Source organism: Lytechinus variegatus, chromosome 2, assembly GCF_018143015.1.
Source record: "Lytechinus variegatus isolate NC3 chromosome 2, Lvar_3.0, whole genome shotgun sequence".
NCBI lineage: Eukaryota > Metazoa > Echinodermata > Echinoidea > Temnopleuroida > Toxopneustidae > Lytechinus > Lytechinus variegatus.
In genome coordinates this window covers 28,232,567-28,257,061 of record NC_054741.1, presented here as the reverse complement: position 1 = coordinate 28,257,061, position 24,495 = coordinate 28,232,567, and the positions used below count along the sequence as shown (strand labels likewise).

The following is a 24,495-nucleotide window of genomic DNA, read 5'->3' as shown; positions in this document are numbered from 1 at the left end:
GGGATACTTTCTTTAAAGCTTGTGTATAGCTTTGGTAAATCCACCAAAATGCACCTATCACTATTCCAATTCATTGCTAGCTAATATGAATGGATATGCCCTATAACAGTTATGATGTGGAGGATATGAAATGAAAATGTGTTTTACAGGATAAATTTTGCGATTTTACATGGAAACTTGATCGGGTCACCCGATCAAATTAAAATATCTGTGTGTTTTTGTCTTTCAATTAAATCCTATTCCAAATCATGGAATGGGCTGAAACTTTCAAGATATGTTCTTTGTAACTTTTGGATATCTAATCACTAAATTTATAAGATAAGTGCTTGAATGCCCATTTTTTTAATTTAAAACAAGCATCGCCAAGAGATGGTGCTATATATCCAAGATTTGAATATTTGAAATTTTCTCAGAGAAGTGCAGTTGGTAAATCCACCAAAATGCACCTATCACTATTCCAATTCATTGCTAGCTAATATGAATGGATATGCCCTATAACAGTTATGATGTGGAGGATATGAAATGAAAATGTGTTTTACAGGATAAATTTTGCGATTTTACATGGAAACTTGATCGGGTCACCCGATCAAATTAAAATATCTGTGTGTTTTTGTCTTTCAATTAAATCCTATTCCAAATCATGGAATGGGCTGAAACTTTCAAGATATGTTCTTTGTAACTTTTGGATATCTAATCACTAAATTTATAAGATAAGTGCTTGAATGCCCATTTTTTTAATTTAAAACAAGCATCGCCAAGAGATGGCGCTATATATCCAAGATTTGAATATTTGAAATTTTCTCAGAGAAGTGCAGTTGGAAAAATATCTAACGGTCTCTACGCTTCAGTAAGACTGTCATATTAGATGATATTCGATTATCAATCACATTATTGACCCTTTACCAAAGCTATACACAGGCTTTAAACAAAAGTAGTCAGTATTCACCTTTCTGTTGGTTCCAGAAAACCAGAGGAGGAGTCCAATTAATTCTTGAAGAACACTGCATCTCCGAGGACATCTTATGAAGAGCAAATGAGCTACTGTCATTGTTAGTCTCACATTATCTGTCTTCTTCGGTTCTCTACTCAGTGCGCTGTGCAGAATGGTCATGAGGGTTGGACAATTCTTCTTCAAGCTCTTGTGTGCAGTTTTCCATGAATAACCCTCCAATGACTTCCTCTTATTCTTCTCATCGACAGTGAATACAGATTCAACTGATCTAATCTCTCTTCTAATATCCCTACAGATTGAGTCAAGGAGATGTTTGTTGAAAGACACCGAATGAGCTCTCATTTTGGACAATGCTAACTTATAATGGCCTTTTCCCAAATAAACTGCAGCTTCTGTACAAAAGGAATCTTTCTGTAAGGAGATTTAGTGAAAAAAATTAATGACTATCAAGGAAGAATTGAATTGACAAAATGATGCACACTATAAAACACAATGGTAGGGTCAAAATAGCATTATAACATCTGAATGTTGACATAGAAAATCCAATCAATATTGGCAATTACAGTATTTGAATATCAGTGTACAGTATTTGAATATCACCCGTTGATGGCCATATTTTGTTTTGACACAATTCTTTTAGATAAAAACCCATTTATCAAAATATGTAAATTCATATGGGAATGTTTACTTATTTCAAGAAAGGGATGGTGCATTAAACGAACAAAAGTCTGCAGATTGTATCATGAAAATTTCATCTTACACCATGCTCGAGAAATAATTGCTTTTCAGTATAAAAACAAAATTCAGAAATCAAAATTAAAAATCTTAAAATTTTGGATTTCCTTTTCAAAGATGACATCTGGGGGGCGTTTCATGAAAGGACTTGTCGTACGTTTTATCCGACAAGTCCCATTTTATCAGACAGTTACCATAGGAACAGTGCCTCTCAGCCAATCAAAATCATGGAAAGATGTCAGATCTGACAATTGTCGGATGAAAATATTGATGAAACGCTCACCTGGTTTATTGACTCCTAGATGACCTTTGACATTCACCAAATGACATAAAATTCCATTTATCACTTTGCTGATAATTGCTGATAATTGATAACCATATGAGTTAGGGATTTATACTTTAATATTATTTGAATTCCTAACTTGAATAGGTTTTTGATATTAGTAGCAAAAAGTGATCAAATGTCATTGACCATAAAAACTTACCCTTGGAGGTTGTCGGGGAATCGTTTGAGTCATCTGATCCCTTTTTTGGGTCACATAGCGTGCCTTAGAGCTAGCCACAGTTTGTGATTTGCTCCCTTCAGTTTTTCTCCTTTTTGGAATCAAGCTTGGTGTTTCCATGAGCGCTCTCTTAATCTCATATCCCAAATATGTATGTGGTTTGGTGCGTCTCTTGAGCTCCGCTATTAAATTCTTCAAGTCTACACTCAATTTCCCACCCAACTTTCCAATTAATGCAGCACATTTAAGGCAAACGAAGTGTATACCTGGCTTGTCTGGGTTCAATTCTATTCCCAGTCTTTGCAGTGCCTCTAAAATTGTAAATGATGAGTGGTCCACTTTACGATGAAGAGATCTTCTTATTCCTGGATGTCCATGCAGATCACAAGCACAATTGCAGCACCAGTATCTAGCCTCCTTAGCCATGGTCAATGAATGTTCAATATCCTGTCAAGAGCCAGCTTCACGTCCATAGATCTGTATGTTAACGCAGATCTGAAAGATTTGACCAACGTTGACAATTAATGCAGATGACGGCAGGAAACGGATGGCAATAACCTTTGTTCTTGGTACATCACATGTAGATTCTGAACTTAAAGACAAACAGGGACACTGTGAGCATAGAAACATCAGTCATAAGTTTAGAAACATCCCAGTCAAGGTGAAACAGATTAAACATATAGCAGGGGTGATAATAACTCTTAAAAAGACATATTTAAGCCAGGGAGTGATAGGGACTTTTTGCATTTTGGGACTCCACATTGTGCAAAATTGTGCATACTTGGAGGGAAAAATTTGGGCTTCTAAATCTAGAGTCTCTAACTCAAAAAAAAAAAACCATAATCCCACATGTGCAAAACTAAAATAAGATTATGTTATACAGAAATCAGCAAGTGAGATTTGAGATACACAACCCATTCTTTATTTAAAATCGTGCTCAAAATGTCTGTTTTTCAGATTGGAATATCAAAAAATATCAGCTCGAGCTTCGCGCTTGAATCATTTCTGTAGCAAAAACTTGTACTTTTCATGAAATAAATAGGTAAATAGAATGCCCCGTTTTCAATTCTAAACTTCAAAAGAACTCCCGCATCGATTTGCAAAAATCTTTTGTTATATATCTTATATATATCTTGTTCTTTATTAAAAATGTCCATTAAACTGTCAAATTTTTCAGATTGAAAATCAAAATTTTCAGCTCGCGCTTCACATCTATTGTTCTTTTAGTTACTCATCTTAATCATTGGTACCAAAAAGGCTTAGAATATCGAGCTTTCAGGTAAGAATATCAAGAAAGTTTAACTTGTGCTCTGAACTCGAATTATCTGTGTAGTTAGATATGAATCCTCCTCGTGAGTTACTACAAACAGTCCTAAACAGGTACCCATTTCCTGTTTTTCAGGTCTGTATACTAAATTTAAAAAAATTCCTGAAATGCTGCAATGTTTGGTTTAAAGATCAAGCAAAAGAAAAAGGAGTTTAGCGCAGTCAAAATCAGACTTGCAAACTTGATCCATACGGTGCAAATTTCAACTGCCATTTTTTCTCGGGTGATGATTTGAGATGCCCATACTATAAAGCAATTGATGTTTCCAAAGCTGCCCGCTCAAGTTACCAACATTTGGTATCAATCATTTCATTTTGAAAGTGGGGTTGACAATTGTTATCAAAATAAGAGGGGGTAGCGTCTCAACGTAAATCTCAACCCACAGAGAGGTTTCAACAACGCAACAACAATGCACTTTTATGTACGATTGTACTCTTGTGTGCGCGATATGTCTATGTAGTAAATATATTGGAATTGGATGTTTGAATCGGCGACTCAAAATTTACCCATCATTAGGTCGCCTTAGGAGTGCGTAATTCATGACGTTCTTACTTAAAATGCAGGAATTTCAGGCAAAAAGTTTTTTGTATATTTGAAAGGATTTGAGGATGCTTTCATCAGTAAAGGCGCTAGTCTAAAAATTTGGATTGTCCCAGAAAACAAAGATGTCCTCATTAACAGAGCTGCCAACCTGAACAAGAACATTTAAGTATTTTTAAAGATGAAAAAAGGTATTTTGGCGAGGAAATCAGTATTTTCAAAGAAATAACATAGGACAACATATAAAAATGAAACTTGAGAAATCAGTATTTTGCATGAAACCATCAATATTCTCATTTTCAGTACTACATGTAAATACAGAAAATCAGTACTACTTGGCAGCTCTGCATTAACCAAGACAAATCATGTCTTGATGAATTGAGACTGTCCTTGTTAACACAGTGACAAATTGTGTACAACGGATAGCGGAGCTAGCGGTCATGTACATTTATGCTTATTATAGGACATCATCCAACCACTGCCAAGAGCCAATTTATAATTTATGAATGAAAATATAGTAAGCATGCGCAGTGCAAGCCTTCCATTTCCCCACATAATATTCCATCAAAACAAGTGTGCAATTCTCTATCACCTATTTCCAATATCAACCGAGAATTTCACTTTCCTATAAAGAAGGGTATTCTCGGAGGATCTATTTTCTCACCGATACTGCACAGGGAAGCGAATTTCGATTACTTCTTGCTTTTCCGTCAAAATCTTACGAATTAGCTTCTATATGGCATCGTGTTTGTTGGAATTTGTAGAGTTTATCGCAACGTGTGCAAAGTCAATTGGCTTCCGGGTTTCGAAATGTCGCGTGAATATGCATGAAATTGCAGTTTCGATAATTTTCAATCGATACCGGAGCTATTCGATCATGATCCAAGACCATTTCCCGCGTACACAACGTGACCGGATATCATTTTATCGCTATCGATACTTCGCACGAAGGAATTATTTTGGCGACCACATGGTCATGACGTGATCTGCGCAACTGACCAATCATCGGTCTCCGAATCGCTGTGCGGTGATGATCTATCCGTTGCGTTGTACACAGTCTATGGTCTATGGACAATTATTCGTTGTGGTTTAAGCCTAATAAGGGTACGCTTTTTTTCACTTTCCCCTGCGGCCAAAGACAGCAATAAGAGAAATTGAGAGTGCTAAAAAGAGATTCAGTGACCTCAATTCCGCCAGTTCACCATCTGTTTCATAACTTGCCGTCTTCCATTACGAAGACCTGGGGTGGTATTCTGAAAATTGTCTTAACTTTTCTTTTTCTTGTAAGTCAGCAAGATAACAGCGCACTAAAATTCTCTTAAATTGGTATTTTAAAATTTCTTATCTCTGTAAGGACGTCCCCTATTTAATCTCTGTCACGCTCAATATTCTGTCATCAACCTATTATTAAGCTTGTTACTTATACGCTTGGGTCAACCAATAGAAGCAGCTCTTCTGAAAAATAATGAAGTGCATTGTTGATATGAGGTGTAATTTCCTTGAGCCTGCTTATGCGTTGCTGTGCTAAAAATATATGTGGCTCTTCTCAAAGATAAAAGATCCATCATCTCAAACACCAATTTTCAATTGCTGAAAAGTCTACCAATCCGTTGTTATAATAATGTCTTTGGAATGTCTCCTTTTGTAAAACATGATGTTCTTACGGGATGGAGCAAGAAACAATTATTGCAGACGGACAAATATCCCATGCAACAATAAGTTACCATAGCCCCCACCTCTTGTAAATTTTTATAGTATTTTCCAAGGAAGTTGAGAGAAAGAGAATTTTCAGAATACCTTGTAACTCAATATTTTATCTTGCGCACAGACATAATATGCGCCGATTATGTATTTACCCATCATTATCTCTGACATCATACGCACTCAGTGAAATGTACAAGAAAAGTTACAAGAAAAGTTAAGACAATTTCGGAATACAGATTTTATTGTAACTCTAAAGATACAAGAATATCTCTCTTAAGAAAATTTTCAGAATACGGCCCCAGGTATGTTTACATTGACTAGTGCACTTGATTGGTGTATGCACTAGTCAATGTAAATAAACTTTCCTAAAAATCCTAGATTTCTTGTGTGGAAAAATCCACTCCTTCAATGAACAAGGTTATGATATAACCTTGTTCTCAGTTATATCTCCATGTGTGGCAAAATAAGGGTGGCAATGTTTGGCTTATTTTCTCTTTTTCTTTGGGGCAAATGCTTGATTTTTTTACACTGACAGTTTCATTACACCTTTTATTCATACAACTTGGCTCTTATTTAAATTTGATTCTTTAAATCATTTTTTTCTTACCGGTAATTAAAAATAGAGATCAAAAATGAAAATTTTCTTGCCTTATTACTTTCTACCAATAGAGGGCATACACAAAAATATGCCCAAAATTAAAGTTTTTGAGCACTCCGGTGAATACAAAAATTATTCCCAAGTTACTAATGAAAAATAAATTGCAACTGTATGGAAATTAGTAATTTCGGTCACAAAAGTGATATTTCAATGATTTTTCTAAAGTGTGTGCTCTGTTCTGTACAACTGGCAAAGCCATAGGGCTACCATAGTCCTACCTGTAGATTCACCCCCGGGATTCACCACAGGCAGGGTGGTAGCAGTGAACAAGTGGAAAAATCTTTGAAAACTGACAATCCCTGTAAAGTGTAAACTGGAAATATCCTACTTGAATCTGACCAGCGCCTCTACTATTTCATCGCATACAAAGATTTGGGTAAGAATTTTTATTTTTTGCAAAATTGAAGGTTGAATCTTGAAGACCATCGATTATTGCCGACTCACTGACAATGCACATGGACGTTAGTGCCAGGCAGTAGCCTTATTGGATTATTGTATCGGTATGACTTGGCTCTTGGTCATCTTTAAGGACTAAGCACTCTGACGCCTGTGTTGCAATTTCCTCTAATGAGGAAAGGGTGTAAATGCCCTGTCCTTGAAATACGGTAAATAGGGGTAAATTTGCGAAATGGGCAAAAGTGTCCTTACAATCTTATAATTAGGGGTGTTTCAAGGTACCATTTTACCGCAATTTTGTCCTTGTTTTGCGTGAAAATAGGGGGGGTAAATTTCACAAAATGTCCTTGAAATCGACTGCAATAGGGGGTCACTTGCATTTGTAGTAACGGTCATACGTGTCCCCCTCTGCGGCTGAGTGACCCCACTGGGAGTAGCCACTCCGACCTCGACCTAGGCTTAGCTAGGGTAGATCTCTAGATCTAGGGCCAGGCCTAGACTTTTCTTCTAGTCCAGATTGGACCTTCACCTTGTTGTTTGGAAATGGAAGTGCCCTTTCCCAAATCCACTCATCTTCCCTCAGATGAGTGGATTGCCGCTGATTAGAGATTGGGAGACATGTTCCCTCTATGTTAGCTTTGGGAAAGGGCACTTCCAAAACAAGGTCCAATCTGGGCTCCGTAACACATAGACAGCTGGCAGCCGTCTGTTTCGAGGAGTTTTTTATTATTTTTTTTTTCAATTTCTCCTCGTACACAGACGGCTCGCTATCGTGCAGCCACCATTAGGGGATTTGCAATGCAAAAAACCCCCGTCGGGGCTTTTCTATTTTTGTCTTTAATGAATATAAATTTTGAAAATTAATTTGACCAAAATGCAAATTTGTATTCCCTCTTGGCATTAATTGCCAAAAAAACATAGAAAAATGAAGTTGGAAGGAACAAAAACAGTGACTTACCTCGGCTGTCGATCATTCACTTCCCCGTTTTATCCAATCTTATAAGTACATGAACATATGGCCATTGAGTCCCCTGTACAGATCGCGCTAGAACAGTCTCTGTATTTGGTAAGTGAAGCAACAGAGTTCAGCTGAACAACCAACAAAACAGACACCGAAGCTTTTGGTCTACGACTTAACACAAACTAGCGATCAATCGCTAAATGAACTGACCAATCAATATCAATGTTATACGCGCATTGATTTGGTTTAAGGCAGTGTATACAGCCACACGCGTGTGTCTTTACCATCCAGCCACACGCGTGTGGTTATATCCAGAACACCTATCTGTGGATACCGCCACACGCGTACGCCGCCAGAGCAGTAATAACAGGTACCGTATGTAGGTCTGACCGTCTATATCACGATCAAAATAACCTCATTTCTTCATTAAATTCTTACATTCTAAACCCCTTTGATATCCTTAGATCGTTTCAATTTCATTCTCACCGTCTTCTCTCCTTGCTTTTCTTGTCTTGTTACAAACGGTCGTCTGTTTAACAGCAAATTCTCTTTTTCTACTTGTGTCGATTCTGGCTTCCTACGCGGTGGCAGACCCATACAGCGTTAGCGCAGCGCAGTAGTAGACATACACAGGACAAACTGTGTATGTCTACTACTGCGCTGCGCTAACGCTGTATGGGTCTGCCACCGCGAAGGAAGCCAGAATCGACACAAGTAGAAAAAGAGAATTTGCTGTTAATCAGACGACCGTTTGTAACAAGACAAGAAAAGCAAGGAGAGAAGACGGTGAGAATGAAATTGAAACGATCTAATAGTAGACCGGCCAAAACGATTTTTTATACTTTGGACGGCAAAATTTGTTAATGCTTGCTAATGCTTGGCATCCCGGCTAAAAGTTTGCAAAAATACCCAAGGAATAGCGTACGGCCGGATGCCAAGCGCAATTTTGCGTGAAAGTGTCATTTTTAGCGTAAAATCTGAAAGACTGTCGAAAATCACGCATTTTGATATTTTGACGGATTATCATCATATTTCTGATTATCTTTGATATGAAACTATTTTTATTCAGAGTTTCAAATTATAAGTCTACTAAATATGCATTTCAAATTTGATTATTACACACACACACATGGCACAGGGAAACTTAAAACCGCGATTTCCTCGAAATAAAAGTTTGAAAAAACTATCAATAGTTTGAAGTTTTTTTACGCAACATAAATTCTTCGATTTAAATGCGTTTTTCCATCGAATGTATAGTAAATGTTCTAGTGCCACAAATATTAAAAGAATTTTCTAGTAAGATGGAAGATATCTCATTTTATTTTATCCGAAAGGAGACAATGTGCATTTTACCAGGTGCGCATTTTGAAAGAAAAATTGAAAATACCGTACATTATGTACATAATTACATGTATAAGTACATTCCAAAGCGAGTTTTTATTTACATGTATAGCCATAATAGAGCGAGTTTTTAATTGGATAGCACAATTTGTCAATTCCTTGCATCCCAACTAAAAGTCTTGCGGAAATACTGAGGAATAGCGTACGGGCGGATGCCAAGTGCACTTTTGCGTGAAAGTATCATTTTTAGCGTAAAATCTGAAAGACTGTCGAAAATCACGCATTTCGATATTTTGACGGATTATCATCATATTTTTTATTATCTTTGATATGGAATTGTTTTTATTCAGAGTTTCACATTATAAGTCTACTAAATATGCATTTCAAATTTGAATATTACACACACATATATGGCAATATGAAATATAAAATCGTGATTTACTCAAAATAAAGGTTTGTAAAAACTATTAATGGTATAATGTTTGTGTTCCGCATCTCAATTTCGTCAAGATTTAGTGCTAACGGAATAAATACTTAATAATCGTTGTCATGACACATATAGTGAAAACAAATATTGAAATAAGATGCAAGATATATATCATTTTATGTTATATATGCGAAATATAACAATGTACATTATTTTATCAGATGCACATTTCTGATAAAAATAAACAGCGCACAATATTACATCGATATTGCACGTAGCTTATATCAATGTGATACTCGTCATGATATTATATAGGATTATGTTTGCTTTTGTAGAGTTCGATCTTCTTGCTATTTCCGCGAATGAATTGGTGCTGAACTTAAATCTACCTTTGGCGATATTCAGAAATAGGTCTGATAATTAATTTGCCGTTACCATGGTAGCATTAATTTTACAGGAATATCTATATCCAAAATCATAGAAAACATACATGTATGAATAAAACGATTGAATTAGCATTTTTAAACCACTCTGTCAATCTACATGTTACTTCAGTTATTTGATTATCAAAGTATATTAAAATAAATGGCCGTTGCACGGCAGTACCTATTTTTTGTCTCGCCGGCATACTAGCAGAGCAGGACTAAAGGAGCCACTTCTCCGGTGGAGGTGACGGTAGTTTTAATATAACAGCGTCATATCAACCTTGAAATCTTAACCAAAGTTACATTTTTCAAAATTTCATTATAACTTTGAACGTATGGAAAAAAAAATTAATGACACTTTAATTTTAATGACACTTTAATATTCATGTATTACTTATCGTCTTGCACAAGTTTTAGATCACATGATTAAGGTCAAAAGTCATTTAGAGTCACTGAACTTAGGCCATATGGGGGTATTTTTTTAAATTTCATCATAACTTATTATTTTTATTGATCCAGTTAAAGATTACACTTGAACATAAGGGTATTAAAGTATCATCGATTATTTTGCACAAATTTCAGTTCACATGATCAAGGTCATACGTTATTTAGGTTCGATGAGCTATGGATGGCGTTTTTGTGAATAATTATTAATATCAGTTGTTTCCAATGTCCTGCTGCTATAATTATTATGTTAAAATATGAATAATAAATGTTATTTGGTCTTTTGCATTGCATATTATAATTTTCATTCAATTCATTTTACTTCATCAAAGTTTTTGCATTTGCTATTATCACAGGTCCATGTTGTTATACATCGTAGTCTAAGACGGGGGCCGGACAGCCCGACCCTGCAGCCCTTGACATACCAATGCCCTTTTGGGAAATGCAGTTGTACGACCATCTATATATTGCAATATATGCGCTGGACGCTGGTCATTAGTCTGTAGATTTGTTTGTCATAATGGTCGTGCGATGGCATTTCCCAAAATGGAAATACACTGTGATGAAATGATTTTAAGAATTGAAATGTGAACTTTAAAGGACAAGTCCACCCCAACATAAAATTGATTTGATTGAAAAGAAAAAAAAATCCAATAAGCATTACACTGAAAATTTCATCAAAATCGGATGTAAAATAAGAAAGTTATGACATTTTAAAGTTTTGCTTAATTTCACAAAACAGATATACAGTGCGTATCAAAAAAAAAGTTTACACTTTGAAAAAACTCTGGGAATTAAAAAATATACAACATGTGGGTAATTTTTTCACATATAATCTTGGGTTAGGGTCTCATCTATCCACTGAAAGTAAAAGTTTTGACAGAATGTTACACTTGAGTGAGCACTGTCCATTTTTGTAAAGCTCGCAGAAATCTGTTTGCGCAGAAATGCTCGTTTTCACGCTGTGTCAAGGGGAAAGGGCGAAATCAAACTTATAACCCTGCGATACATTCCTCAAACATTTCCCTTTCACTTTTAGTCAATTGAGATAAAACAGATACATTCAAGCATTTTAAAACAAATGTTACCACCCAAATTGAAATTTCAACACTTAGTAAGCACAACTTTACCCTTTTTGTGCCAGCTGGATCTGAGGACATACCGGTAACTGAATCTGAACAAAAGAAAAGTTTACATCAGACATCTCCAGCACTTTTTCACTAAGTTTTTACTATTTAAAGTGGGTTGACATTTAATTTTTCATATAATACTTGTTTCTCCACACTTTTCCCAAGCATGACAATGATTAACAAAATAGAAATCAAGGCTATTTCATTTTATGTAAATCACAGCTCAGTGTAAATAAAATATCGTCCTGATGGCCTTGGTGTGTGGGGGAGTGGGGCAGGGCGCAATGCACTTTTCGAAGTGTATTGGTCAAGGAAACAAGTTAAAAGAGGTCAAAGGTATCTTCAAACCAATTTTGCTTGCAAATATACGTTTTCTTCATAATAAAGGTTTACTTTTATTCGCATAGCTATTTCAAAGTTCTGCGCAAATCATTTTTCACTAACTTTTCAAAAATAAGCGGTGCTTACTCAAGCGGAAGTATTTTTCGATAGTTTTATCGTCATTTGCTTAAATGGATCTGCACCAATGATAAAATGTGGAAAAATCTTCAGGATATTACAAATGTATAATTTTACAGGATTTCTTCAAAGTGTAAACTTTTTTTTGATACGCACTGTATACACATCCTGGCTGGTAAGCAAATGAGGGGACTATGACGTCATCCACTCACTATTTTTTGTATTTTAATATATGAAATATGAATTATTCTAAGTTTCTCCTCATTGTCAAGTGATACAACGATTAATTCCTCCCTGAGCTTGTGGAATTAGCATTGTTTTATAACATATGGTTCAGTCAGGTTGGTCCTCATTGTCATATAGATAAAAATGAAATATTGTATAATTCAAACAATAAAAAAACAAAAGAAATAGTGAGTGATGGACATCATCGACTGACTCACCTAGTTGTGCATATCACTGTTTTGTTAAAAATATAAGCAAAACTTTAAAATGTCGTAACTTTCTTATATTATACATCCGATTTTGATGAAATTTTCAGCACTATGCTAGTTTGATTTTTCTCTATTTATTCAAGTCAGCATTTTCCTGGGGTGGTCTTGACCTTTAAGAAACTACTCTTTTGGTATTTCAAACATCATTCTCCACAGATGAAAACTCTTAGCTCATGCAAATGGTTATTGGCCGATCTATTTTAATTTCTGGTCTTATGAATTGTTCATTTAACTGATTAAAGAGACCTCAGTTGCATGAAATAATGCCTTCTACATTCTAAAATGGGAAATGAGCTACGGACACTGACATAAGCCTTTTGATAGAGGATGCATGGAGGTGATGGGAGAAACTTGCCCCCCCCCCTCCCCCAAACAAATAAAAATCAAGAAAAGGCATAATTGAAGCAAAATAATCGAAAGCTTGTTGGGGAGGGGGTCATTTACTTATTCATTAATTTTTATCTGTTATTTATACATCAATATATATTTATTTATTCATTATTGCTTCAATTGAATGTAATTATTGTAATTTCAAACATTTTTTTACTTAATAAATACAAATTCTTCCCTTGTTTAAAACGATTGGTCAGTCAGCTGCACTCACCAGCAGCGTAGCTAGGATTTTATCAACAGAGAAGTACGGGGGCGGGGCTTGGTATTTTGCAGGGGGTACCAAAATATATTCTCACAAGCACAATTAAGTATCTGACAAGTCCTATTTGAATAATGCGAGCATTTTTTTAACATGCCATGAAATTAATAGCTGAAAGTTAGAAAGTTACACAATTCGTAAGTGTAATCATGAACATGATTCATATTTAATTGTAATGTTATTTTTTTTTATATTCTGACATTAAAGCGGAGCATTTAATACATTTTTTTTAAAATGATCTATAGGCTATTGATGTGAGCGCGAAACGCAATCTGATATTTATATTCCAATTCGTGAACTGGACATTTTGATGAAGTTTTGAAATAAACAATATTATATATCTGTTTAAAAAGAATCCAGTACAAGCCGAGTCGTTTTTCTTTTATTAGAAACGAAACATTCTAAGGCGCGATAGCTCAATCGGTGGTGAGGGGGTTTCGAATTCCGGTGGCCTGGGTTCGATTCCCACTTAGTGCGCTAGTGCCAAGTAAGGCATTTAAATGCCTTATACTAGTAATGGTAGTAAGGCATTTTAATCCTCATTATAGGTCCCTCGGAGAGTACCTTAAGCTATCGCTCCTCTAGTTGCTAGCTTAGAAGCATTCAAGCTTTCTTAGCAAATGAGGTAAAATAAAAATCGTCAAATTATGAACAGTGATCAGTATTTAATTATAGCATTTGATGCGAGCGCGAAGCGTGAACTGAAAATTTCGAATTAAATGAATGATTTTGAACATTTTTTCAATGTGGAAAAAGATGAATATCTTACTAAACAAAACCGTTAGCGCAAAAGCTGGATACTTTCAGCTCCATGTAATCCTTTCGGACACTATACATGACCTTAGACAGCGGGGGAGGGAGGGGCAGAGGCAGTTGCGGCCAGAAATTTTGTAATTCGTTTTTAAGTACTTATTCATGTAATTATGTTTATAATTTACAGTATCTTCAATTTTACACTCAAAATTCCCCCCCCCCGATAAATTTTGCATGTCCAGTTTCGGAAAATATCTCTTCCACCTTACTTAAAAAAATATTTTGATATTTGTGACATTAAAAACGATCGATATTCAATAGATGAACCAATTTAAATCGAAGAATTTGAGTTGTAAAAAAACTAAGAGCTATTTATAGTATTCACAAACTTTTATTTCGAGTAAATCACGATTTTTTTGTGTCATATTGCTATATATGTGTGTGTAATATTCAAATTTGAAATGCATATCTAGTAGACTTATAATTTGAAACTCTGAATAAAAACAATTCCATATCAAAGATAATAAAAAATATGATGATAATCCGTCAAAATATCAAAATGCGTGATTTTCGACAGTCTTTCAGATTTTACGCGAAAATTGATACTTTCACGCAAAAGTGCACTTGGCATCCGCCCGTACGCTATTCCTCAGTATTTCCGCAAGACTTTTAGCTGGCCAATGCAAGGAATTGACAAATTGTGCTATCCAATTAAAAACTCGCTCTATTATGGACTTATACATGTAAATAAAAACCCGCTTTAGTATGTACTTATACATGTAATTATGTACATAATGTACGGTATTTTCAATTTTTCTTTCAAAATGCGCACCTGGTAAAATGTACATTGTCTCCTTTCGGATAAAATAAAATGAGATATCTTCCATCTTACTAGAAAATTCTTTTAATATTTGTGGCACTAGAACATTTACTATACATTCGATGGAAAAACGCATTTAAGTAGAAGAATTTATGTTGCGTAAAAAAACTTCAAACTATTGATAGTTTTTACAAACTTTTATTTCGAGGAAATCGCGGTTTTATGTTACCCTGTGCCATATGTGTGTGTGTAATATTCAAATTTGAAATGCATATTTAGTAGACTTATAATTTGAAATTGTGAATAAAAATAGTTTCATATCAAAGATAATCAGAAATATGATGATAATCCGTCAAAATATCAAAATGCGTGATTTTCGACAGTCTTTCAGATTTTACGCTAAAATGACATTTTCACGCAAAATTGCGCTTGGCATCCGGCCGTACGCTATTCCTGGGTATTTTTGCAAGACTATTAGCTGGGATGCCAAGCATTAACAAATTTTGCCGTCGAATTCTTATCTAGAGCACTTTTTGAGGTTTGGCCGGTCTACTATAAGGATATCAAAGGGGTTTAGAATGTAAGAATTTAATGAAGAAATGAGGTTATTTTGATCGTGATATAGACGGTCAGACCTACATACGGTACCGGTACGTGTTTACTGTTATTACTGGCGGCGTGTGGCGGTATCCACAGATAGGTGTTCTGGATATAACCACACGCGTGTGGCTGGATGGTAAAGACACACGCGTGTGGCTGTATACACTGCCTTGGTTTAAAATGCTGACCAGGGACTAATCAGTGAGCTTCTTTCATATTTGCAATCCATCGCAAACCTGGCTTTGTGTTATGGAGCCCTGATCTGGAACCTCGACCACAGACGTTCCGCGGCCGGGCACTCCTGCGCGCCATGAAAGTGGCTGTGGCCTGTGCAGGCCCCCGAAGCTACCGCCATTTTGTTTAATCCATTAGAAGCTAAAATAAGCCCCCATTAATATTAATTTCGTACGATGCTCCCTCGTCAACTGTGGTTTTGTACGTGTATTAGACAATACGCACACCAGCGCAATGACAAAGGTCAACTTGGCAAATTTATTAATGCATTCATTTTGTTACGCGCTCGTGACGCGAAGGATTCAGCGAATCAAGCAAGCGCAAATCTGAGACGATACGTTGCGCTTTATAAAGTATCGATATCACAAGCGATATCACTTAAAAACAAAACAATGTTTGTATTGCGTCTTATAGGCCTATGCTAATTTTAAAAGGGAAGATGAAAAGAGTAGATCAAGTCGCGATTAGGTAAAAAGGTGGAGGTGGGGTGGGGGCAAATCATGGTTATTACAATGATGGTATTCATTTTCACTGGTTGAGTATGAATACTGAAAAAAGAACTTTCACCACTAAAAGAGTCATTTCTTGTTACAAATTTAATTTGGAGAAGTAAAAAAAAAAATCTTCATGGATCCCCGTGCCTGCTTTCTTCTGGCGTCCGTTTCATAATGAATTACACTGAGCTATTTAAACATCGCTATTATTGTGATAACCGTGGGAACCTTGATTATGATTGGTATTCGTAGTTACCATACTTGTAACTCATGATGAAACGGGCCCCAGTTTATCATGCTCAATATGTTTCCTGTCCCCTTTATTCTCCAGCATTTCTTACTCTGTTTTTTTTTTCATTTAATCATTTTCCCACTCATGTTCTTTTGTGCCGCCCTTCTCCTACATATGAAGAAGAGCTCACTTTTAAAAGGGGTTAGGTCCATTTTTAATCAAATTTGATTTTTATGTCTTAATTGATTTTTAGTAGCTCTATAAGATGATACCATAGAAAAGTTGAAATTCCCATAAAAAAGTGAACTAAAAAAAGAAAATTCACTTTCATAATTTTTCTGGAAAATAATATCTTTAAAAAATATGAAGATAAGTAGATTTCTTTTATACCCAATTTTGAATTTCTAATGGTAGGGTATCATGAAAATTCATTTTCGCATAAGAATATTGCAATATGGGAGAATAAAAAAAAATGATTTTCTTGGAGTGGCCCTAGCCCCTTTTGCAACTTAACTTTTCAAATATTTCCTTCTTATTTTCCCACTTGTTATCTGTCTCCTGGGGAGTGTTTCATCAACATTTTTGTCCGACAAGTTGTCAGATCTGACTTCTTTCTCTGACTCTGATTGGCTGTGAGGCACTGTTACTATGGTAACTGTCGGATAAAATGGGACTTGTCGGATAAAACGTCCGACAAGTCCTTTCATGAAACGCTCCCCTGGTTTCCAAAAATCTCGTCTTATTTCTCTTCCACCCCTTTTGTTCCTACTTCCAACACCAGCTCTCTCACCATCCCCTCTAAATTATCTCTTCATAATTATATGCCCCTCCATTTTTACTTCTCATCTCTTTTCAACCCACTTCTCATCACTCTTTCCCTCTCTCGATCTCCGTCTCACTTTGAATTTTGCCAATTCCAAATCCCTTTCATTTTAGCTCGGTACAAATACTATATGAACACAAATGAAAGACATGAAGGAATTTTCTGGTTAGTGGTGAATTTTATTAATTATCCAGAAAAAAAATCACATTATCAGAGGATTAAGCTTTACTTTTTTCTTAAGCGTATGTTAATAGTTTGAACCAAAATAAATATGTTTTTGTATGCTGGGGGGCACAATTCCCCCTACTTTTTGAAGCACTGAAAAGTGCCTTTTTATGCAAGAAAATGCCCCCTCACGAACGTGTACTGTGTCCCTTTCACCTGATGAGAACCTGTTTTAGGTAATACCAATTAGTGCTCTTCCTTTTATGCAATTTTTCACCCCAAAATGCCCCCCACGTGTTCTGTGCCCTTCCATCTGAGAGCCCGTTTCATGTAATACAAAGTGCCCCCTCGCCTTCTTGAAAGTGCCCTTTCTTGAATCACTGCCCCTTTTACCCAAGAAGAGCGCTTCTAAAGAATTTGTTCTGTGCCCCTTTCACTTGAGAAGGATCTGTTTTATGGTCACCATGACGAGTGCCCTTTGAAACAAGAAAACAATATTTTCATTTCTATAATATACTTCTGAAGGAAATCCTGTGTGCATTAAGTTTAATAATTCATGTGAGTGGGGTATATAAGCAGGTTCGTACAGATGGAGGGGGGGGGGGGCTTGAAGGACTCTTGCCCATAGGCGGTGGAAGCGGTGGGATAGGGGGACCTGTCCCCCCTAAATTTGAGGTGGGGGACAGTCCCCCCTCCTAAATTTTTTGTTGAGAATCTTTTTTTTTGCTCGTCAATTTTTTTTCCTGCGCCCCCCCTAAATTCAGGTAGACCCCCCTTAAAATTGTTGTGCCCCCCTAAAATTGTGGTTGACAACCTTTTTTTTTTGCTGGAAATTTTTGTGGTCCCTTCTAAGATTTAGGTGGATAAATTCAGGTGGACCCCCCTAAATTTTTTGCCTTCCGCCGCCAATGCTCTTGCCCCCCCCCAAAAAAAAAAAATCACGACCAAGGGGAAAAAAAGAAAAAGGAAAGCAAAGGGTGAAATATATCATTTTGAATATTTTGTCGAAATCTATCACAAAATTGGATATTTGTTTTTAAAATGTCAAAATTTTGCTTGCTCGCAACTTTTTAAAAATTTCACATAAAACAGCATTTTCCCTGTGCCCCCCCCCACACTTTCAAGCAACTTCAATCCGCTGCTCCTATTTGTATGTTTATAGCTTCTCTTTTTGCAACCAATTTTAATGAAAATCAATAAGAAATTTCATACGTCATGAATTTGGGTTGTGATAATAATTTTTTTTTTTAATTGGACTTGGAAAAAAAAACCTTTTCCATCTTCATCACGTGGTTCCTAAGTCTTCAATGTTGAATAGTTGGATTTCTTGAATGAAAACATCTGTTACACCAGTCCTGCAGATTGAAAAAAATAGAGAAAGAAAATCAATTAAATTGTCATGATTTATAAAACAAATGTTTTAAGAAAAGTGAGACTATGCATAGGTATATATGTTTCTTCAACACATACCATAGGAAATCTTACTTCTAATTATAAAGTTGTACTTCTATAAAGCATATCACTTAAAAATGTTCTCTGCAGTTTACATACCACTCTCCATTCTAACTACATGTACTCTTCGAAAAAATGACAGAGATTTCTTGTAAATATGAATATATAAATTAACATATGTAAATTATATGAATAGTCAGAATTAAAGTTTATATGTTTTGTTGCACAGAATATTTTGATCTGTAATTAAAAACGACACTAACTATAATCTAGAAACAAAATTGAAATGGGTTTTTCAAAGGCAGGTCTATTTGTTGCCAAAAAAATGTGAACAACCTCCATTATCAAAAATAATCACTAACTCACTCACTCATATAACTGCTGTAGTTTGTATTTCTCTGTGGTCCAGGCACTGTTCTATTAGGCCTACTTCACCAATTATTTATCATCATCAATCACCTCCATGGAAATTGTCAAATTGCATCATCCTATTAGACAAAATGTAAAACCAAAAAAAAATCGTAAATCTACAAATATGAAATATGAATATCACACTAAAGAATGAATAAAATGAATTTTATAAAATATAACTCATGAAAAATAAATATTGCTTTGTTTATAAACAAATAGGAAATAAAAAGGCAATTTAATTACTAGTAGATCAAGGACATGTCCTAATTTTATAAATTTGCCCAAAGTACATAACTTTTGACATTGGTTCTACTTTAGACTCGAGAGCCTGTATATTTAAGAAGTGTATGTTCCGTACAGATCCTACCTCTTTGTGGCTCAGGTTATTTTTATTTAATGTAAACATGGTTAACATTCAATGCATGTAATGTATCTGTAATTTTGAATGGGTTAGTTTAACTTTTATACCTGGACGAGAATCTGCAAAATGATGCATGCACTTATGATCATCATCTTGAACCATATAGGTAGACCTCTATACTGTTTTTCTTGTCCTTCAAACTCAACCTGTTTTTCTTTTTCTTCAAACTCAACCTGTTTGTGAAAGAAAAGAGAGTACAATAATAAGAAGTGATATTTTTCATGGCCGTATGTATAGGGGAGGGATTTGGGTAAGAGATGAAATGTGAAAACCTTCATCAAAAAAAGAATTGCATGACATCCTTCAATTTTATTTTAGAAAATGCACAAAACGGCCATAGGTAATATTGGTTACTTCTGGCCCTCGCTTTCTGAATTTTAGGTTTCTCTAAATTTTTTCAAATGTCTGCCCTCCCCCCAAAAAAGAAACATCTGCATCTTTTTATTTCCGAATCTTATTTCATTTGACTTTAACATAATTTCATCTCATGCACTAGGTCTAGATCTATTTGTAAGAAAGTATAGATCTAGTCCAAGACTCAGAGCTGTGCAACAGCATTCGCGTATCTAAATTACTCGTAGGTCTAGATCTAGATAGTAACGATGGACTCTCGATCTATCTAGACCTAGAAAGTAAAGCTTTGGTTCTAAACTGAGATCTAGGCCTATATGGATTTGATGTCTTTTATTCCTGGCTAAAAGTTTAAACTTCATTGCCATTATTGACCAAGATTAGATCTAGTCCTTGGTCCACTGACACTGACAGGCATACTCGTACATGTAAATGGAGTCGTTTAGGCCCAGAGCTAGATCTAGGCCTAAATTACAGACCTAGATCATAAGCCCTGGGCCTGGGGTAAGTGTCGCGGGTTGGGAAAGTATAATTTAGATGACTCGATTTGAATTAGGTTGGCCTAGAATTAGAAAGCATCGATGAATAAAAGTGAAGTACCGTAGGCCTAGATCTAAGTCTAAAATAATATTAATAAGCAACAGTAACACTAGGCCTAGTCTCCTCTGTTAACCAAGTTAGAAATTAGATCTAACGTTAGGCCTATCTAGATCTAGGTCCTAGATCTAGCCTATTGATAATAAGACAAACATGCAGAGCAGCATATTATTTCGTATACAGGAATAACCGTCGTTTCTGGGGATTTATTCAACAATTTCTGACATTTTTTTTTACTATTCGTGAGTGAGCCAACACAGTTCAGCGGAACAACCAAAATAGAGAGACTGAAGCTTTTGGTCTATAGGAGTCTAACTATAGACCCTATTTATAAATAACAATAAGTTAAAATGGGTGGGGGCTAAATGAAGAAGCCTGAAGTTATGCAAAATAAATTTGATATCTGAAACTGAAAGTGAGGATTGACACAATGACAGGCAATATATCTTCATCCACACTCCACTTCACAGTTTATTCCTGACTGGGTTTCGATCTACTGAAGATAGATGCAGATCTCCCTCTAGATCTAACGTTACAGTGTACAAAAAGAAGCTTCATTCTTGCTTTAATCAATCGTGGGTTGGTCCTTGTTAATTGGAGGTGAACCAAACCGGCCCGAAATTCTCTCGATGCCCAATCGGCTAGGAGCCCGTACAAAATACATGTGGTTAACACAGCGGCATAACCGCAACACTGCAAGCAACATACAGGCTGCACTGGGCGACGATGACAATCTAACTTCAATTTCAAAGACCAAATCCTGCTTTCCTTTAAAAGAAGAATGATAGTAAACTCTCTAATTTGGTAGAGAAATAACCTAAGATCACAAAATACAGTGTGAAATTTGTAAATAGTCCACTGAATTCATGTGGTTATATCAATTTATACGTACTCACCGGAGTGTTCGTAGGTCCATTTTTGTGTGGAAAGAAAAGTTTCAGAATGAATAAATTAGATGACGTAATGAGGTCAAATGAATAATTACTTCTGTAACACGATACCACTAGTATCGATGACTAAGAATCGGGGAAATCGCGTATTAATGACGCTCTTAGCCAATGACAAGGCCGGAATATGAATATATTTACGCTCATGAATGTCAATGGGGGCTTATTTTTGTCTTCAAATGATCGCGGTAGGCGGAGTCTAATCTCATTTGTTTTGTGCTGAACGCGCGCGCAGCTTTCGGTCTAGTATATTATAAGGTCTTTGGGCCTGTGCCATGCCGCGGACCGTCGCCGCGGACCGTCAAAGCGGGCCTGCAAATTTTAACTATCCCACTCTTTCCTACTAGCTACTCACTGCTGTACAAGTTTAATAACTTCTAACCTATACTCTAAGCATACTCAGGCTCATCTCTAATCAAAACTTTAAACAATCATCCAGATTATCATTCGTATAGACCCTAGGTTCATACCTTATTCCATCCGGTCGACAGTTTTTTCTAGCGCTTCAAGTCACCATTCAACAAATAAACACGACGATTTTTAACCCATGCCCGGCCGGCCGCCGGGGGAACTCCCACGCGCCCGCGCCCGCGTAGCGGGCATGCAGTCACCGCGGGCAGTCACCAGTGTCATATGCAAATTGACCCAGGTAGTCGATTTGTACCGGCGGAACTAATCGGCGGCTCTTTCATCCGCCGTTTTGTTCCGGATTTTGTGGAGCGATCATCACCGGGATCATCACAGCTAGCCGATTTGTTTAGATTCGCCGTTAACACATCTAAAGCAAAATGGGATAGTCTAGTCGTCATGTTCTACAAATCACAGAACAGACTTTAAGAGAATCTTACAACGAGAATGAACGAATTACTTTAACATAACTCTCAAGTGAATGAACAATGCATGGAGGAAAGCTGTGTGAGCCCGGGGGGGGGGGGGCACTTCCATTGACGAGTGGATACTATGCGCGACCACGGCCTCGAAAAGCACGGCCCTATTTCAGAAAATGCACCCCGGCCTTAACAAGCTGTATTGGCGATATCCTACCCTTAACTAGTATTGGAAACAAAACGATACTCTTTTGGCAAGTTCCCTGAATAATTATTGACCCCCTAAACATATTAGTACAGCGATATTTTTATTTTTTGTCACGGATCGACGTCGGTCGTCGGTTCACCTACATGGGGTAGTACAGCCCCACTTCCCACCGTCTCGTGCAAATCGTACTCTAAACACGTACACTCTTGGGGCAAAGGTACATCCTTTATAAAATACATTTAGTCTTGTTTTTTACACCCTCACAAATTTGACCCAGTTTTCCTAGTGAAAATAGTATACCCTCTTTTAATTAGTTTAGTGTTTTTGACACCCTTATCACGTTACGTCAGTAACGTGCCCTATCTTGAAAAAGACATCCTTTTTTTAGTCACGCATGTATCCACTCGTCAATGTTAGTGTCGCCCCCCCCCCCCCCCCCGGTGTGTGAGCCAATCCCCAATTCACAGTGCTCCCTTTTACGCCAATGCTATATTGGCATTGGAGAAGCAATTTGGGCCGCTGTATTCTGAAGTATAGGGTTTAACTTAAACTCATGCAGGTTTAAAGGACAAATCCACCCCAACAAAAACTTGCATTTGAATACAAAGAGAAAAATTCAACAATCATAAGGCACTAAAAATTTCATCAAAATCGGATATAAATAAACGGTTATGACATTTTAAAAGTTTCGCTTATTTTTAACAAAACAGTTATTATGAACGAGCCAGTTACATCCAAATGAGAGAGTCGATGATGTCACTCACTCACTTTTGTATTTTATTGTTTGAAATATGAAATATTTTTATTTTCCGCGTCATTGTCATGTGAAATGAAGCTTCATTCCTCCCTGAACACATGGAATTCCATTATTCTAACATTTTGTGCTTCAGGCAAGGAGGTCCTAATCATCAAATTCGTAAAAATTGAAATATTGTATAATTCAAACAATAAAAAACAAAAGAAATAGTGAGTGAGTGACATCATCGACTCTCTCATTTTGGATGTATACTGGATCGTTCATATAACTATTTTGTTAAAAATAAGCGAAACTTTGAAATGTCATAACTTTCTCATCCGATTTTGATGAAATCTTCAGCATTGTGCTTGTCTGATTTTTCTCTATTGATTCAAATCAACATTTTTCTGAGGTGGACTTGACCTTTAAAGTTGTGGTTTAACTCTGTGCATATTTGTAATTATTGCGACCAATAGGGATATTTAATGCACTGTGAATTTTTCTTTTGTGATTGAGTTAAACCATTTTGGAATACTGTAGAAATAGTTATACGAAACCTCTGTTGTGAGAATTTGTGTTTTCACCACAATTTGCCGTATTAAACTTAGTTAAAAAGAAAGAAAATATTAATGGCATAAGATTATATATAATACGCATTTTTTTTCTATTTATAGAACCGCAATTATAAGAAATAAAAATGCGACACATAATATTTTGAAAAATTATATCTTTATTGTTGAGAGATCGTATAGAGATAGAAACAAACAAAACCAAAACAAATAAAGAGATAAATATTGAGTTATGGAAAAGGTTCCTCGGAGGATTGTAGTTCCTTTTTAATTCAATTCATTGTTGTCATCGTATTCCGACAATTGGGTTTTTTTTTCTTGTCTGCATGTACCTTAAATCATAGTGTGGTGTGTTTTTTTTTTCATTGAAAAAAAAAAGAAATTTTGTAATAGCCTGTATTTTTATGTGGATTTGATAAAATAAGACCAGAAATGGTATAAAGATAAAACAAAATAATGGCGACACATTTACACATGTATGAAAAAAATTCATGATACTATATAAGAGAAGGGAAAGTAGAGATGCCAGATTATCAGCCGATCTAATGAATATTCATGACGATCTATTTTCTATGTTTCCACAAAATATCAATACAAATTAAAATTCAATAACTTTCTTGTTTGTTATCCGATTTTGATGAAATTTTCAGCAATTTGCTTTATGAATTTTACTTTATTTAGATATATTTTCAGCCCGGACCATCCCT

At 35.9% G+C, this 24,495-nt stretch overlaps 1 protein-coding gene across 3 annotated transcripts in view; it reads right to left on the bottom strand.

Annotated features, from left to right (window-relative positions):
• Nucleotides 1-22,003, bottom strand: part of LOC121407754 — a 39,275-nt gene extending 17,272 nt beyond the window's left edge. The window contains exons 1-3 of one of the 3 annotated variants that reach the window (XM_041598946.1): nt 21,919-22,003; nt 2,173-2,782; nt 947-1,363 (exon numbers count right to left, since the gene is read on the bottom strand). In XM_041598946.1, coding sequence (XP_041454880.1) covers nt 947-1,363; nt 2,173-2,616 — 861 coding nt within the window. In that variant the 5' untranslated portion in view covers nt 2,617-2,782; nt 21,919-22,003. The remainder of the gene's footprint in view (nt 1-946; nt 1,364-2,172; nt 2,783-21,918) is intronic. The other 2 variants (XM_041598947.1, XM_041598948.1) reach the window with 2 other exon arrangements.
• Between the last annotated feature and the right edge of the window lie 2,492 nt (nt 22,004-24,495).